General features: G+C 39.0%; 2 protein-coding genes across 2 annotated transcripts; one reads left to right on the plus strand and one right to left on the minus strand.

Moving 5' to 3' along the window:
* Window positions 1–2587: 2587 nt before the first annotated feature.
* On the plus strand, window positions 2588–5348 carry LOC112275130 (HVA22-like protein k). Its single transcript, XM_024505187.3, has 8 exons — window positions 2588–2815; window positions 2911–2969; window positions 3204–3301; window positions 3723–3774; window positions 3945–4008; window positions 4345–4440; window positions 4698–4770; window positions 4894–5348. Exons 1-8 carry the CDS (start codon window positions 2783–2785, stop codon window positions 5085–5087), a joined length of 669 nt encoding a protein of 222 aa, XP_024360955.1. The 5' UTR covers window positions 2588–2782; the 3' UTR covers window positions 5088–5348.
* Window positions 5349–6778: 1430 nt separating this feature from the next.
* Window positions 6779–14240, minus strand: LOC112275123 (protein SEMI-ROLLED LEAF 2). Its single transcript, XM_024505175.2, has 19 exons — window positions 13760–14240; window positions 13573–13647; window positions 13152–13267; window positions 12785–12899; window positions 12439–12567; window positions 12207–12254; window positions 11895–12106; window positions 11397–11593; window positions 10986–11272; window positions 10668–10817; window positions 9893–10417; window positions 9614–9763; window positions 9426–9501; window positions 9109–9239; window positions 8670–8864; window positions 8303–8443; window positions 8032–8163; window positions 7684–7899; window positions 6779–7373 (listed from the first exon to the last, which is right to left on the minus strand). The coding sequence occupies exons 1-19, from the start codon at window positions 13892–13894 to the stop codon at window positions 7212–7214; spliced, it is 3192 nt and encodes a 1063-aa protein (XP_024360943.1). The 5' UTR covers window positions 13895–14240; the 3' UTR covers window positions 6779–7211.
* Between the last annotated feature and the right edge of the window lie 5271 nt (window positions 14241–19511).

The raw sequence follows: 19511 nt of genomic DNA on the forward strand, positions 1-19511 counted from the left end.
ATATTTGTAGAATAGATTAATATATTTTAAATTATATATAAATATTATTATTAATATATAAACAATTAAATTTTCTTTTTTATAACATCTATTACTATTATAGATTACTAAAAGATATTATTTTAAGTAGAGGGATTCAAATTGTATCTAAGTTTTGGAGAATTGTTTTTAAAATATTGAAGGCAAGTATAGAACTATCTTAAAACTTTTATCCTCAAATTGATAGAAAATTTGTTAAGTTATTAAAAAAATCATTTAAATTTTCACAATCTTTACAATAATATAAGAGAAGTAAAGACCTTCAAAAACATGTTTTTTTAATAGATGGTGAAATAAAATCCATTTGGTATGAAAATCTTGAAAAAGACTTATTATATTTGGTAATATTAATAGAAATATTTTTAAAAAAACCATTATTAATAGTATTTTTAATGTTTTTTTTTAAAAAAATTACAAAGGTCTTAACAATGATCAAATAATACATTAGTCTTTCTAACTCAATATGAGATATTATATATATTTGAAAAGACCTATCAACTACCTTCAAAGAAATATTATAATATAATTTGTTTTAAAATATGCAATAAATATAATTTTTTACATCTAAGACTTTATCAATATTTAATCATTATTCTTTGTAGAATTTATCTTTAAAAAAAAATAATATCACAAACATCAATATTGGCATTAGTAATGAAGAAGATAAAAAGAATTAGATAGGATTACATAAAAATATCTTAATTTGATGATATCTTAGTAAAAAGCTTCTTAAAAGCTCTATAGACCTAAATTTGACTTTATAAGTATTTGTAGATGATTTGTAGGTTAAAAACTTGGCCAACAAGTTGGCCTTGTATTGCATATATTGACCACTTATTTTATAAGTTGACTACATTCTATTTATGTTCACCTCTTGTGGTACAAGTTGGTCATGTGGTGCACATATTGGTAACTTACCTTGCATATTAAACATATGTCTTAGTAGTTGGATATGTATTGAATGACCTATAGAATATTGCCATATAATTTTTTAATTAGATAGTACATATGGAGGCAAGAATGAGACCTTCTTTAGTCTTGTCAACATTTTTCTTGTTTATAGTCTACTCTCAAGTATCTCTAGTTTTCATGTCTTTAGCAATAACCATTCTAGTTTCTTATTTTAATGAAAATAAATTTATCTTATAATCAAAGAGAATATAAGTGAATTAAAATATAAGAATTTATAATAGATTTGGGCTCTTATAACACAAGGCTATGGTCTACTTTTTAATAGAAATATAAATTTATTATGTGTCAAAAAAATAAATAAATAAATAAATAAATAAATAAATAAATACCAAGATAAAATCATATATACAACTTTTAATTTTTTTAAATTGATTCCTTAATCCATATTAGCATAGTGCATTGCTATACCAACCATGGATTTGAAGTACTTGTATAGATATCATATATTTATGTAATTGAATATGTATACTATTTTTTATTTTTTTTTGATACATTGATAATGATAATAATAATAATAATAAATACTTTATTTTTATAATTTTATTTAAATTAATTTATTCGGTTTTCCAATTTTAATCTAGATGATAAGACTAATCATTCATTAATACATGGTGCATATTAGAAAAAGAATCAAACCATTCTTTTTAAAGAATATTCATATCTATTCAACAATTTCTTGATGAGCAATTTTTATTTTTATTTATATGATATAATAAAATTTTATTAATACTTATAGGTTACCACACATTTTAGAGAAATATTTGTGGTTATAACCTTATTGATTTACTAAATGTTAGATTAATCATTAATTATATTTTGACCCTTAAATTTTATATATAGATAGATAGATAGATAGGTATTGCATTGCTTATCCTATTTTTAAAATTATTTCTATCATTATCAGTTTTTATTTATGATATATCATTATATACTATATATATATATATATATATATATGTATATATCATAATTTTTCATGAAATTTGGTAATAAATCCACAAATTAATAAATTTAATTTTATGCTTAAACAAAAATAGTATTGGATATAAGAATTTATTTTTGATAGGTATGTTCTAATAATATAAATTTAAGCAAATACATGTTTTTTCCCTCTTAGCACATAAATTTTTGTGCTAAAAACGTGAGAACATTGTCAAGTGTCACAAAACCTCAATGGTAGGCAATGGCCATGCAGGGCTTGTGTAGTGGTATTATATTGAACAATTCAAGAGACAACACATTAACAAATATCATCAAACAAAAAAGAAGAAACAGAATTCATCCAAGCAGATACAACCAGTAGGATTCGGTACCCTCGCGGAAACTATCACGGAACAAATCTGACGTGGCCAAGAGGGGGGGTATGAGGTGGCCAAAGGGAAAGGGACGAAAGAATGATGCATGACGAAGGGTGAGTAGACAAGACGAGAGAGAGGGAGGGGGCGACGAACGATGGACGAACGAAAAAAGACCGACGAGGGAGGGGGAGAGTGCAGACAACGACTGTAGAGAGGCACAGGCCATGCTGCTGCTACTTCCACTGCTGGAAGGGAAGGGAAGGGCAGTGACGAGAAGGGACAGGACAGGCAGTGAGTGTGGGAGTATGAGTGCGATAGTGTGAATTTGCTGCCCGAAGCTTTGTGATCCTTCGTTGCTGCTCGTTGTGCTAGGGTTTCACCGCCCTCTCGCATAAGCATCGTGCTCCCTACTCCTCTTCCTCCTTCTCCTTCCCTCTTGCGTCCATTCCTTCGCTTATGCTCCTTCCGCTGCCATGGCCGCTGCTGTCTCCGCCTTAGGCGGTGAGGTGTGTCTCTTCTCCCCTTCTGCACCCCTACTGCGCTTGCCTCTCTGCCTCCCGATTTCGTGGCTTGATTGTCTGCTTTTTTTTGGATTGAGCAGCTTGGGTTGCGGTTGCTGCTTACGCCTACTGCTTCTCACGTCATTGTGCGCACTGCCTGGTACGTTCTTGTCCCTCTTCTCATGTTCAATCTCGAATGTCCTTGCGGATGGCCATGGCTTGTTGCATGAGGACGTGATGGTTAAAATTGCTGTTCAGGCATATGCTTAAATTTTGGAGGGCTCGCGCTGTGCGTTGTGGTTTTGGTTTGTTCAGGAATTCACCGTAGCGCCTGATTCCGCGGTTTTCACGCACCGTTTTTTGACGCTTTTTGTTGTTGTTCTGCTTTGTGTAGTACCGTGGTTGGTATCGGATTTCCTATCTACTCTACTCACAAGGCAATCGAGAACCGGAATCATTCCGAGCAAGAAGAGTGGCTTGTCTATTGGGCAGGTACATGCATGACGGTTTCCTCGAAACCCGGAGTTGGAAATGGGATCTACATTCTTTTGCTAATGTTAAGGAAACACTTGTTTTCAACTAACCCTTCATGTTTCGGGTTCCTGTTAATTTACTCTGTTATGCGGGTTCGACGTGAAATTCCTGGCGATCAAGGACGTCCTTTCTGAAAACTGGTGTTCTGTGTGACCAGATCGGCATTGTTCTTATGTTATGAACCTCCTTTTGATGACAGGATACACGATTTAATTTAGCTAGCATGGCTTAGAAGGCAAGCTGCAGTTCTCATGTATGAGGCATAGTTGATGAAAATGGGTTAAAGTTTTTAGTAAGCAACTCTGTGATAAGTTGCACCTGTAAATTAGTAAAACTGAAGTACATGCTTTGACGCCGGTGTTTATTTTGGCGTATGTAGCCTATGGTTGTTTCAGTGTCGCGGAAGTTTTCTCTGACAAGCTTTTGTCTTGGTAAGTTTTTATATTTTTTACATTTTACGTTCATATATTGCAGTATAAATTCCAGCATAGATTTTATACATTATATGGCCTTTTCAGGGGTAAACTGGACAAGTACATAAAATCCGCAATGCCGACGAGTGAGCGCAAAACTGTAATGCGTTTTTCTGGTGGGTCTGCAGGTGTCCATTCTACTATCATGCTAAGTTCGTGTTTCTAGTGTGGCTGCAACTTCCCAAAAATTATGTATGTTTTTTTTACCTCTTTTACTCAACATTCTTTGTTAGCGTTATCACCATCTTCAAGTTTTTGGATTCTATAGTGCCCATCATTCGCAGGAAATGTAATTTTTTTGCTAATAATCCATTTCCTTCACGATGTTGAGTCTTTGAGGAACATTTACAGGAGGTCTCATATTTTAGTTTCAATTATATCTTTTGCTTGGCTGTTTGTTTAGTTACTAGCCTGGAAACAAATTTGTGCTGAACTGATGTTTAATATACTCGTTTTACATCTCTTAGACTTCGTCACCTCTGCCCTTGAGCACGGAATAATACTCAACCTCATTTTCTTTTGCTCCAGGGAGCTCGACATTTATACACTAGTCTCCTACGTCCATTGCTGCTGAAGCATCATGCGAGACTTGATCGCATTGTGGATGGCACTCGAAATGAGATGGTGCGACATATTGATTTGCCAGCTGTTTCTTTTCAGCTAATTTTAATCTTGAGATTAGCCTTGTGTTTTTCAGGATTCATAAATGGTTTTCTCACTTACTCACATACACCCACTCTCACATCTCTCTCTCTCTACACACACACACACATATATATATATATATGCACAACATTTAATTGCCTGGTTTCTAGGGTGTGGTGAACTCATTGATTATATAGTGCGAAGATATTAACAATTTGGTCATATGAGTTTTGCAGCATAAGTTCGTTATGAATCATCAAAGTGAAGTGCAGGCAGTGCAGCGGATGCTCAAGAAATTCTCCGTCCTAGGCAAGTTCATTTGATTCATGTTCAACCGTGTATATATTCCGTCTATCAGTGTCTTCTCCGTGTCAGTGTGTTTCAAGTTGGATATAAAGCATTCAGTAATTAAGTATTATCATGTGTGTACAGTATATCAAGCTGCTCAGGATGCTCTGCAATCGGCAAGAGCTATTGAAGGTGGATCCAATCCTGTCGGAAGCAGGTCCAGTCAAGAAAGTGTCACCTCACCACCTCCATCGCCGCCAAGTGATTCAAACTATGATGAAACCGCTGATGATTCTGGATGGATCTACACCGACCATCCACGGCAGTCGGATCAATAGACCGTCCGATGCCTGGCGGGCACCTACTATTGGTGCTTGTGATGTTAATCCAATACCTTCTATTCAGCCGGGGAGTGTTAGTATCGGATACCATTAAAATCTGGTAACCTCTTGTAGAGACTGAGAGAGAGGGGATGGATGCAACGTTGTTTTAACCAGTCATTAGCATTTCTGGAATTGCTGTACTATTCACTTAGCATTTGGTTTGGGTTCGCTCAAACGGAAATTCATCAGGAGATATCTTTGGGGAGTTGGCTTGAAGTTGGTTATAGTTCTCAACTTTTGGTTTACGTTCTGCTTCTGATTTATTGTATATGTTGATTCGTACTCCTGTTGGTGTTCGTATGAATTGTTGATAGTCGGTGTGGAGGAATAGCTTGTTTGGAATAAGAATTTAGGTAACTGTAGTTTAGTTTTACGATTCCAAAATGTTATAAGGTCAAATCTGCTATCATTTTTAGTGTTCTTGAAAGTTTATCATCAAATTTGGTATATCATACCATAATATTTTTCAAGTGTTACATTTCTAGTAGTCTAGGTGACATTATTTTCAGTTTAAGTTTTTAAAGTATATGTGTTCTTTCATTGAATGTCCATAACTTACTCTTTCAATTAACAACTCTACTGTATACACCAATGTTCATTTAAGTAACTGATAGATTTCAAGGCATTCATTTAAGTAGTTTAAATGACTGAAATTTCTATGAATAGAAAAGCCTAATACGGGAATATAATATCATATCTCTTTTTAGGTGTAAATTAACTAAATTCTGAAGAGATGTTGCTAGTATTCCATTTGTTAGTAAATAAATGTTAGAGTTGATTGTGTTATGCTCATGAATAATTCCTCATTTCAAACTTTTTTAATAGAACAAAGGGAAAATATCATATATATCCTGAAATATGTTGAAATTTCAAAAATACCCTTGTATTCTTAATAATAGTAAATCTACCCGTCATTTTTGTGATAATTGACTGAGCTCAGTCCATTGCTCAGTCAATTATCAAACGGAAATTCATCAGGAGATACTCATGTTTTAGGTGAATTTGGGGTCGAAATCACATTCCACGTAGATTTTAGGGTGGCACTTTTTTACACAATTTGGACACCCCACAAACTGGACGCCGCCAGAGCCATTGCAAAATTTCTGTTGTGACTTACGACTTTACATCGGAGTAGTATAGTGATAGAGTGTTGAGAGAGACAAAAACAACTTGAAGTTAATTGATAGTGTGGGTTTCAAAACATGAGTGCTAAGTTCATGCAAGCCAGTGGCATGGTAGATAAGTCAGGGGATTGTGGTACGAGGATGCAAAGCGGGCGAGAAAGACACATGTGGATATCGCAAGACACATGGGTTACTTGAGTTTCATGGTCATCGAAACTGGAATTCCAGTTCGACTTTAGAGACTACTCTAACAATGATGGTGGCAGTAGCAAAAGTTTGTTAGTTGCATGGGAGAGCTGGAAGGCTCGCAACGCACGTGAGCTGAGCAATGGACTGTTCTGGGCAACATTGGTGTGATAGAAGAGAAATTGACGGACAACTATCTTTCATCAAGATTGTCTCCTTCAAGATCTTTTCCTAACTTGCTATGTTTGGAAGGAAGTACATCACAATGATACAACACAAAAAAATTAGACCTAGTGTAAGAAACCACACCTTGCACAAGGTCATGTCACACCTCACTTGCAGCTTGCTAAGTGTCTTGTTTGTATTTACAACTTCTACATTATGTTTGTCATTACAAAGGATAACCACAAACACATAATGGAAGTGGAGGTAGAAGCAGGGTACAACCCCAAAGTGAGCTTCTCCCCGAAAGAATTTCAAACTTCGTAAATCGGTATATTTAGAATTCCTATCTAGTATTATAACCTCAACAACGCCAGAATCGAGATGTGCATTGGACGGCTTGCGAATTGAATGCACTTGCCGCTAACAATGCATATAATGGAGCTGCCATTCAGGATTTCACGGCTGCAGACAAGAACGATTCAGCGTTCAGGAAAACCTCTATCAGATACCTAAATTAATAACTACCCTAAGACCAATCTGGATGACAATATTTACTTCACATAAAAGGAGCGGCAAATACTTCGCAAGACAATGAGCACAGTTATTAACATCCAGCTGCTTTTAGGAAATTGTCATATGGACTTGACGGGGGTAATTTTAGGTCTTCGACATTCGGTGACGCCAACCATGTGGGTTTCGATTCGGGACTTTGACTTTTGGAATTACTTGCGTGTCGTGCTTCCTGATGTTCATCAATTTTGTCCAACTGTCGACAAAACGGCGGATGTAAGCTTAATCATGTTAAATTTGACGACACTTCGAAGGACCGTCAGGAATAACATTGCTATAATAAAAACAGGTCAAAGCACCTATCAACGACTACAGAGAAGGGAGGTCATAAAATTTCAGTACGACGAACAATCCTGGAAATAGGCCAGGTACCTGACTGGGGCATTTTAGATGACATCAACAAGTTTCATAATCGAGCACTACGTGTGAGATACACTAGGATGCATCGAAGACGTGTGAATTGAAGAAAAAGAAAAAGAAAAAAAGCCGCTTGGGACAGGGAAGACCTCGGTGCTTTCTAAGCCATTCGTCCTGTAGGAATCCTTAGTGTTGGGATGTGCATTTGTAGAAGGGGCATTGCCATGGCTGTCCATCTTTAGAACAGCAGACATCTTCTTGTGAGCACCCACTCCAAACTTTTCACACTGGTTTGCAGTATCAGAATACGACAGAGGACCGCTCGGAGCATGAGTAAGTCCAGCTTGTCCAGCTGTTTCATTTGCCTGCATTGATATACATGGGTGTTCATGACCTACATGTTAGTATCCGGGACGAGATAACCAAAACGAAAACTCAAATCACAACTACTTTTTAACGCAGCTTCTTTAGAAGCTAAGGCAAGTAAACGCAATTACCAAATCCAGAAGCTGCGACACGCCAGGTGCTTGGGCAGGCGCGCTGCTGGCAGTATCCCTTAGCATAGGTGGTAGCTCTGAACCTGTTCCACTGGTGCTTTCATCCTCTAAAACTGCATTTGATAGTAGTGTCTGCAATTTCCAAACAATGAACAATAAAAACAATCAGTCAATGGATTTGACTTGGACATTATCATCACCGTACTGAAATAACAGGCATCAGTACTTGATATAGAAGCGCAAACCAAATAAGCAGTCAACGTCACTATACCTCATCAAAAGACATGGAATCTTGGGAGGCATGGGCAGATCGCGCATTCACGGATTCCGAGTACAACCGAGACCTGAGGATTTCGTTATCAGCCGGTACAAACTGTTCTGTCAACCTTTCCTTCAGATCCGCACCGTCAACCTACAATGGCACCGAGGAAAATTGATCAGCCGCTAAGGTCTACAACTGCACTAGTAGGTAGTGAATAATGTTACCCAGAGGGCTAGAGCAATGAGCCTTTTGTGCCACTTCCAACTCGAAGCTACGAAGACTGCATTTGATGATCCACAAGACAGAAATTAATCAAATTCATGTCTAAAATACAATTATGCGTTTATAATGACTGAGGTTAAAAACTGAAGTACACCTCAGGTGAGGAATGAGAAGCCTCGACAATTCGTGCAACAAGTGCCTCGTTCGATAAATCACCAACAAGAGAAATGAGATTTAACGAATTCAAAGCGGCATCATCGTCTGCCTCCGTTGCATATCCATGGGCATGCATAGCTGAGCTAGCTGCTGTCAAAGTACTATCCTCGCTCAGGTCCAAAAATGGATCTTTCTGTTTCAACCCAATATTCAGGTAATCTTAAAACCATTTAAGGTATCGAAATGCAGACAAGAACATGGAAAAGAAAATCAAACGAGGATCTTACATCATATGACAACATGAAGACATCACTATAGTCTGATGTTACTGACGACGAATAATACCAAATAAAGAAAACACCCATCAAACGGTTTCAAAACAGGTCAAATCTAGAGGTTTTTGACATCAAGTGATACAAACACGAGAGCAAGCTCACCACAAGTGATGTAAGGGGAACTTTGACAGGGGCAACTATCTGAGGTATATTGTAAGTCTTCGCTGCAAACACAAGCATTCCGGTAGCTAGTGTGAACAAGGATCTTTTTCTTGCCGGGGAGAGGGAATCACCTGCAAGGCCCGGAGACAAGCCAAAATTAGTAAATCCATGTGCTCACGTCGTTCTCATGGCCTTGTGAACATTCATCAAGACCAGGATCAGTCCGAGAATATGGACAGATTACTAGCAGACTCCACAGGTTGCAAAATCTTTAGATGGACTCCGTAGTGGTCCACCACTTCTCGCTAACAACGTACCAGTTGAATGGAGTGCAAGGTCCCTGATGCTAAGGGCCAACTGTATTGCTTGTAATTGGGTGTTGTGACTGGAACTCTGCTCAGTATCCACCAAATGAATATGAATGTTATAAAATGACAATTTAATGAGTTAACATTGCAAATAACTCAAATAACAACTCAAATGACAAGTGAATGAAAAAATATACCATTGGCCTTGAGAAAAGAAGGGCAAGACTGTAGGTGTGTGCCATAGCCTCGTAGCTGGAGGGCCAATTGTCTGCCAACTTTGCTTGCAACCAAAGAGTCGAAAATATAAGCTGCACTTGATTTCCACTTAACCTTGCTGTAGCCATCTCCTGAAAGATATCAGAAAGACATCACAGAACAAAGGAATTACACGAAGCTCCAAGTGAGTGATTTGAATCCGAAATAGTCATGGTCATAACCAGGCAAAAACCCGTCTAGAATAAGGGTCGGTCATTTACAGTCTCTTTGCTGTTGCCCGTAGAAGGCTTTCGCAAATGTGCCATAGAACGACCCAAGCTGAGTCTAAAGGCTTGAAGTCGGCTGGGGCTGGCAGCTCCATTGGAGATTTCCTCTCTCCCAGATCGAACTTCATCGCGACCAAAGCTATCAGAACGTCCTTCGAATTGCCAATCAGATTTGCCCATGCTGTCTGTTTTACCTACCGCCCTGCCCATACTGTTGGTCTTGCTTTTTAACTTTCCATCCTCATCGTCACTATCTAGGAAACTACCACCGAAGCTTCTGTCTTTTCTCAGCCTTTCGAACAAAGCAGCAGCTGAAGAGAAAGCAGACACCCTCTTCTTACTTCGGCTAGGCGATGATATATCAGTGCGAGGGAGGAACTGCTGTTCATAACGAGAAGATTGGGATGCAGCAGATGGGACCAGGAGTAACACAAATATCCGATGCGCTCCAACGCGAGTTTCCAGATCAGGATGCAACATTGCCTGTAGAAGCTCGTTAAATAGGGATTCTGGAAACTCCTGCACTTGAAGAAATCAACGTGTCAGTGCACACAGTGGCTTATATTCGTGGCATTAAGTTCCTGAAAAATGAAGATGCTGTCGAAATGTGTGACAATTGAAACTCGATAGATCCTTTGAAAAAACAAATTATGAACTGTTCAAAGTAATTAGGTTTGAATGATAAATAATGGAGAGAATAAACCAACCACGCGAAAGGCAGCAAGTTTATGACTCTAGGTGAAATGACTAGTGATGTGATTAACTTCACCTGATGCGCATACAAGTGGTCGGGAAGGTAAGCGACAGCTAGGGCTAGCACAGAGACTGCCTGTATTGTACTTCTGGAAACAATGGCCTTGGTTGATAGTTTCTCCAGAGTGGCAGCCATCATGTCAAGAAGAGGCCCCGCATCTCCGACCTTTAAGAAAGTATGTCACAGCAAAGTTAAAAGTAAGAATCCGCAATTACTACATAATCGAGACGAACTCCCATTGTAGTACTTAACCACTCCAGCAGGAACATTTTCGGAGACGTTTACACAATAACAAATGTGTCACCAGGAATAGATTCAAAGCTAGAAACTTACCCTCCGTCCGAACTCCATCAGGCACTCTTCTATGGCCGCTTGTAATGAAATATTTTCATCAAAAACACTGCCCGGCACTGAAGATTGCATGGACATCTGCAAACTCATTCGTAGATGTCTTGACAGGTCGCTCATGGCACCCACCTCAGCAACTGTGGCCTTTGTCTTCGATTGGCGCGCTAAAACAGCAGTAAGAGCCACGATATTTCTCTTCATAACCACCTTCTCTTCGACAATTTTGTGATCAAGATGTCGAACCAGTGCTGCTAACAGTAATTGACCATTCCCTACACAAATTTAACAACAGCGTCTATTAAAAAAAGGACTAGATGAGGAAAGACGTAATCAAAATGAGAATTGAATATAGAGGATCATGGGCATCATAGGATCTAGACAAGGGAGAGTATTCACCTGTCTGTTCCATCAAAAATTGCATATTCTGTAAAATTACCAGGGCCAGTCCCCTCTCCAGAGACCAATGCTTCTTAGCGTCGAAGTAACGGAACATTGGATCCAAAACCCTTCGTACAGTTGTTGCCTCTTTGGCAAGTGTTCCCATATTTTGGATACAGATTTGGGACCACACTGAAGGAGCGTCTGCTTCCTCGCTGATACAGAAAAGTAAGTGAATGAAAATCACGATAATAGTGAGATTGCACATGTTAGGGAAGTAAAATAGTCGCCAGATTTACTAACCTATGCATGTCGCAAGTACAATCGTAGCGTCACACATTCTGAAACAAGTTCCACATATCTCTAGGCACAAAGATTTTCGCATGCTTCTTGATTCACGGGTTGATAAGAACAACGCACAGTAATCGGTATATCACCTCCCTCATGACCATCGGGAGATCATGTGCTCAAGCGGTGTTAGTAGTACAAACATGTAGGGAGGTGACTCAAAAATACCTAGTCAAGTTGAGAGGATCCATGATAATATCGTGTGCCTTATGCCGATGCAATTTGTTCAATTTCTCCCTCATTACATGAAGTGCATGGGCATGACTCTCTGATCTCATCGTCTCCCTCATCCACTGTTGCTGTGCTTCTCCTTTCTCAATCTCTATTGCTTCCAATTCTTCGGATGGGAGCTCATAATTCTCAAGTGATACAGAAACAATCTACACCAAATAAGAGAACAAGAGTAAGACACTTGCGAAGTGCTTAATACACAGCGGAAGACCGAAAATATTTCAAAAGATATTTCCTAGGAAAACGTACCTCATCAAACTCCGGGGGAATGTGCGAGTGTTGACCCATAAAACCTACCTACAAAAGTGAAGAGTTCAAAAGAGTGAGAATAACCTATACAAGAAGTTGGAGTACTTGCAAAGCAAACAAACTATGTCGTATCTACATGATAATCGATTCAATGCTCAACTATGAATGATCAGAGATACAAGTCATTTATCCACAAATATAATTTGCTACGTGAAAGACGAGTATAGGATACCATTGCCGCTAGGGCTTGTAATGCAGCAGCCCTTATTGGCATCCGCTTTTTCTCATCTCCATGCTCAAGAGCTAATGCGCAGAGTACTGGAACCATTGAATCCAAATTACGTATGTATGTGGCATCCGTCTGTTAAGCCACAGCAGTGACGTAAGGACGAAGTCGAGAGCCTAGTCAGCAACAATATAATCACAAACAAACTCTAAGATTTCCTCAGTCCGTCAAAGGTTCTGCAAAAGCATGCACAGCGACGTCGAACTTACATACCCAAAAACAGAACTAGTCTACGACGGGACATTCTAGCAAAGAAGCTCAGCAGCTTCTCGCAAGGCAAGGGCGACCATACCTGCACCCGGATGAAATCCACCAGTATCATGCAGCCTAAGATGCGCAGGCTGTCATGCTTAGGTTGGTCGAGAAGCGACTTGATCATGTTTAAGGCATTATTTGCAAACAACGACCTGAAACATCATCGTCAATTTCAATTAGCGCGCGATGATCAGACAGTACATCGTGTCCGCTAAGACCAATGTTGAATCACAGCTGAACGCGAAGTCAATTGCAGAAGCCACCAAGAAAGCATTATACACCTCCTGTCTGAAGTTGATGCCCAGGCCAGGACCTGTGCCCAGAGCATGGTGTGATAGGCTACGCACAGAACTCAAGACTAAACATACAAAAGCATCCAAACCGGTCTGTGAACTGCGACTCACATTTCATCCCTACAGGCTATGAAAAGCTTCGAATAAGCGCGCATGACAACCCTGACAGTCCCGATGTGCTCATTCTTCAGCTCTTTGAGGCCTCTCTGCTCAAGGGCACTTGCAATCTGCAACGTATCGTAATCATCAACAATCAAATCCAGATCTCAGTGAGAACGAAAAGCGAAAAAACATCAACATAAAATTCCGCAGAACTCACTCCGGATCTGCTCCGATTAAGTGGACGTTTTAATTCTATCGAAACTCGTCCCTAATGACAGGAATCCACTATGAAAGCTGATGTAGATCTAATTGGTATAAATTCCGGAGATTATGAAGGGCAGCAAGGTCAATTGGGAAAATTAATGTACAGATTGTAACCAGGGGAGCGTGATCAGCTGGCAAGGGATGTAAGGCAGAGTTCGCGACAAACCTTAGGAATCCGCAACGGATTTTTGGCCGCATAATCCACCAACTTCCCAATCTTGCGATCATTAGGGACTTCAACCTACAATTCATGAGCGACGGAATCTGTTGTCAGAGCCAATGTTGACAAAGAATAAGGGGAGTGAAGAATTCGGAAAGAGGAGAAACTGCAAGTTCCACAACGGCGACCTTACTTGGGTTTTGGGATAAATGTCAGCGAGAAGCATGTTATAGCGCTTGACAGGTTGCCGAGAGCGAGCGCGTAGGGCAGGGCAGCAAACGCACATGCTGCCACAGACGGGCAGCACTCGTCTGGACATCAACCCCATGATGGCAGCGGAGAGAGAAGGGCATGAAAGAAATGAGGAAGCGAACGGGAGGAGGAAAGAAGGCCGAAGAGCAACGAGGGAGGAGGCGATAGCAAGCGAGGAACGGAGAAGGCTGGGAAAGCGGAGCAGAGGAGACGAGACACGGTTGGCAACTAGCGGGCAAGCAAACGCCGAGAAGGCTGGCGAGCAGAGGGGGAGAGAGAGGATGGCTCACTGTCGCAGCTCCGCATCGGAGTGCGCGGGTACTCCTCAAGTCTAAAATGCAACGCTCGGTGAAGCCACGGCCTTAACCAACACCATCGTCAATGCCAATGCCAATGCCGCGGTACCAGCTGCCAGCAACAGCATCATCATCTGCCCCCGCACGCGTCTTGGCGTTCAACGGACTCACCGCTCGCATCGCGGGTCCGCATGGTTCGGCCAGGGCCCGTCTCCTCCCCCCCTTACCCTGCCCGTTGAACGGTAATTATTTGAAGCGGACGTACCCAACGACTGGACGAAGACGACGCCCTTCGTTGCATTGTACACACACAATGTCCAACGACGGGTATGTGTCCCTCTCCCTCACCACCCTCCGTCCCTCTCTGCGTCGTTCCCTCTTTGGTTCCCCTGTTCCCTATCAGGTTCCCTCGTTCCCTCGCGACTTTGGAGCTTCTCATCATTTCAAATTTGAAACTGCTGTCCAGCAATACCTCTGCAAGTTTGATTCATTCTTTTATACTCACAGTTCTGTTTTGCACCCTTCCTTACTGGAGTTGCCAAATATGTCCCATGATGCATACAAATACACGTTGCACGACCAAATTCATTGAATTCCATCCAGCATTTCTTCTCAGTGTATTTGATTATTCACTTAGATTTATTTTTTATTTTTATCATTTCTCACACAATAATTCTCTTTACAATCACACAAAGAATATAAGATTGTGTTTGATAAAGTTTCATCAAATTCTCATTTGAATTATTTTTCTAATTTAACCACTAAAAAGGATTATAATATTTTATATCAATAGTCAACTTGTTGACGTTTAATTATATCTATATATATATATATATATATATATATATATATACAGATATGCACATATATACATAATTATTTATAAAGTAATTAGCATAAAAAAATAGTATTCATTATTGTTCATCTCAAGGATATTAGGAGGTCTTAGATTTAGAGAAGGCAAGAAGCAACAACTTTTCAAAATTGTATTTAACTGAAGTTGAAAAGCTTCTGTCTATTGGCTTTATATTTATATATAGGAAATCAAGTAAGAAATTATGAGAGGAAAATATGATGTAGAATGCACTTTTTCTCATATGGCATGAATAGTATTGCGTCCCGGAATTTAGGGTTAGGCCCACCTTAAAAGGTGTTTTAAAAAGAATTTGAAGAATTGTATCAAACATTGCTAAAAGCATCTATAATAAAAGCATTTTTTTTTGGGTGTGTATGTATATGTATGTACGTGTATATATATATATTTATATATATATGCATCATAATTAGTAAAAATCAAGATACCAGTTATTTCATTTTTAAGAAAACAATGAGTTTATTAATGCTTCTGATTACATTATACTAATTACAATAGCCAAGGCTTCACAAAGACATCGTTGTTTTACCAAATATATGGCTTTCAAATTTCATATAAGGCTTTCAAATCATGATCTGTTCGAGTTAAATTCTAGATCTAAGAACCCCTTTATATCATGTTACTTTTAAAGTTTTTAACTTAGTTTAAAAAACAATGACAACACATTTGAAGCCATTTCTATTATTTTTCAACTTATTTTCCACAAACTAACTCAATCTTCTTATGTAAATTGGATTTTTTAACTTTTATTTTGTTAATTTGCAATTTAAACCTCTACATATTGTTAGGCTTGCTATCATGTTTGCTAACCCTTGTTTTTCCTTCACTATCAAATGGAAAAAAAGTGAAAAGTAGAAAGTGAACAAAGTTGTGCCTGGAACTCAATATGGGATGATGTTGACCAGGCAAAAGTGCAGACATACTTGACACCAGGACCTGATTTTAAAGAATTTTCAAATTTTCAAAAAATAAAAGAAAAGGAGTTGAAATAGCAAAAAACTGTGAGACATGAGACTAAATTATGGGCAGAACAACCCTTCTTGCCCACAAGTTGATCCAAAGAGCACATCCCCAGTTCTCCAAGTCCTTGAAAAAGAATTAGTCTTGCAAAACCACTAATTCAAAGCCACAGATATCTTCAACCATCCTCCAATTCTTTCCGCTGAACTGGGTAACATGGTTATAAGTTATGCACTGCAGACCTGGATTTAAACGAGGAATCTTAATGGAAGGATTCAACAACGGCGGCATTGGAAACCCCCATGTAAACAAATCCAGAGAAATTACTTCCACGATTTCAGAAGAGGGTCCAGTTGTAAGCTGCAGGAACTCTCCAAGATTCTGAGAAATTTGCCTCCGCTGAAACTTAAGTGTTTTTTTTCTAAAAAGAGAAGGAAATCCAGCAGATCCCGATCCTGGAAAATCACAGTGAGGAACGGAATTATGAACCTCGATCAATAACTACACCAGCTACAAAACAGGGTCGATAATGAACCTTTTTAAATTAAATGGATCATGACTAATCTCGAATTGAACTTCCCTTCGTGATATGCATGTGTAGTCATTACTAGGGTTTTGAGATTCTCCGTTTCTATCCATCCTCATTACAATCTCGGATTCTCACTTTTTGCTCTGCGCCACAAAGTATCACGTCTGAAGTGGACAGAGCATGAAAGAGTTCGGGGATAGGGTTCAGGTACACAGGGGAACCTGCCATGTGGGCACGCACGGACTCACGCAGTCAGGCAGGCAGGCAGGCGGGGTTCTGTTATGCCGTTATGATCAATCCAGCCAATTCGTTAACGATTCCGTCATCGCTCAGCTTCCAACCACGCCCCTCAAACCTCACACATCTCCGCCATCCTCCCGGTGCAGTCCAGCATTTCCAGTATGATTTGATTTCTCTCCCTCTCTCGCTAGTCCCAATATCATCATCATCAGCAGCATCTCTATCATGTTATTGTTGTTGTTGTTGTCAATTGGGTGAGCCAAAACTTCACTGAGTGGTTGCCTGTGAGATAAGAGACTCGCACTCTGTGTTGAGAGTGGAGGGCAGAGTGGGGAACCGAACTCACCCAGTTGTTGTCATCGCATGGGCACGGCGATATTGTCATCATCCAGTGGAGGTCTTTGTACTACAGGCATGCGTGCCGAGCATGCGGTGAGGTGGGGGAGTTTTTGGTGAGGAAGACCCTGAACAGCAACGTGCAGTTTCTGCTGTGCGGGCGGTGCATTCGACTTGGCGGAGTGCAGAGCAAACTGGCGCAGTACTCCATCGACCTGTGTGGTGTCACAGGCAAGCTGCGGGGTCCTACTAATTCGACCCCGGGATCCAGGCCTACTTAAGAAGCTACGAAGCTTCAACTTCCACGGTTGCCACGAAACGTCTCCATCTAATGCACTCACGTCTACATCAGGTGCTGACCACCACAACCATTACGGAATCTTAGGCCTTGAGAAGCCCGCTCTGCAGCAATGGGCATTGGGGAATTTCCAGCTCCTCACACAATTTCCATTCCAATGCGCTATGCTATACTACTGCGCGACCTGCGCCTGTCATTCCCAGTGTGTGATGACAGCTTCAACCCTGATGATTTCTCCACCATCTTCGGTGCACTGAAATGCCTGCAAGTGCGCATGGGGAAGTTTGAGCACAACTTGGACACCATCGAGCTGGGCATGAGCAAGCTGGAGCACCGCATCGACAACATGGAGCTCCTCATGGAGCAGTTGCAGAGGGAGCTGAACTATGGGGAAGGCGAGGTTGATCCCCCAAACTCATGCTCCCGCATGCACGAAACGCAACAACAGCACCAACAACAATACACCCCTCCCTCGCCGCACCCCTCTCTGACGCCGCCCTCCAATTCCACGTCAGCTGCCCACGTATTGGCTCTGGAGCCTCCTTGACCCTTTCCAATTCAGCTGAGTCAGCACTGTTTCTCCAAGTCTTGTCCACGTCACTGCTTTATCAACTTAATAGCGTAGAAGAATTTATATTTCTGATCGATACATCATTGGATATATTGAAATAAGGAGTGGAAAATCTCACAATAATCAACTCTTGACTTGGTAGGATTGTCAAAAACTGGTTATGTGTGTTGATTGTTTTAATTTTTTCCAATTTAAACTGAAATGTAGTGAACGTCTTAGACACCTAGATTTTTGAGTCTAGACAAATGTTAAAATAAATTTATTAGTTAACAAATTTTCACAATATGATTTGATTCAAATGAATACTTGAATTATTAAAAACATATATATTTGTATTGAATTTTTGAATTTGGAGCCTGGGTTTTCTTAAGCTTAAGTGGTAAAAACAGAATTGCAGAACATTTATGTTCATTCCTCTATACTATTACATGTGGAAATGTTTTATATAGTAATCTATGTAATATACTGAAGTATCTATTTCACTTCTTCTGTATAAAATATTTCCTAGAAATTCATTTTTTCTGGTTTATCAATCAAATTATGTAGCAATTCATTTGATCTTACAAAGTTGTAATGTAACATTTGTTTCAGTAAATGATTATAAGTTATAAGTAATAAGAGAATCACTCAAATATTTAATTAAAGAAATACTTTACAACTTATTGATAATGTAAGAATTATTTGAATTAATTTACATTTATTAATATTTTCCTATTTATGAAATTGGAACAAAAAACAAAAGTATTTGTAGAAAACATGTAAAACAAATTATTTTTATCATGAGTATTACTCTCTATATTGACTATTATTCTTTACTAAAAAATTGGTATTTTTTTAAAAAATTAAATTTAAAGTTACCTCCGTATAGAAAATATTAAATCAACCCACCTACATCTTAAATTAACACAAAACTTATCTTAAGCTATTAATTCTTTGGAATACGGGCTTGGATTGAAACAATTACTTTTGGATCATCTCTATGAACTACAAATTTTGCAATGGAAGAGTCACAAAGCAAATTTTGATTGCTCACGTTGGTCCTCTCTTGTCTGGCTGCAAGTTTGGTAGTTGAAACCTTCAATTCCAACCTAAACACTTCTCAAGCTCACAAAAACTGCTAAGAACGTTCATTCATGAGATTGTTGATTGCTTATTACTATAGTGGAATTCATCACCTAAGACTTCTGAGACCGTTTTTGCAAATGTTTCATAATGTGCATTATACTGGGCTTAATATATACCTTCATTTCAAAAAAGAAAAGCCTTGCAAAAGGTTCTGAGTCAATTGAAAATGTAGGTGGGTTTCTTTAATATTCTTCTAAATAAACATGTGTGTGTGTGTATATATATATATATATATATATATAATTGCTCATATTTTAAATTCATAAAATTGCTATTAATTCTATAGCCTTAGAAGTTAATTGTCTTACGAAACATCAAATAATTTAAAGTTATAATATTTTCATACTGAATATTATTTCCAATGATCATAATCATAATTTTAAAGCTAATTTTTTTATACAATTAAAAAAAATTGACATTGAAGTTATAACAAAAGATTAAAAAAATGATAATTACGCTAAAAT

The sequence above is a fragment of the Physcomitrium patens genome, chromosome 2 (assembly GCF_059467195.1).
Source record: "Physcomitrium patens ecotype Gransden chromosome 2, ASM5946719v1, whole genome shotgun sequence".
Lineage (NCBI taxonomy): Eukaryota > Viridiplantae > Streptophyta > Bryopsida > Funariales > Funariaceae > Physcomitrium > Physcomitrium patens.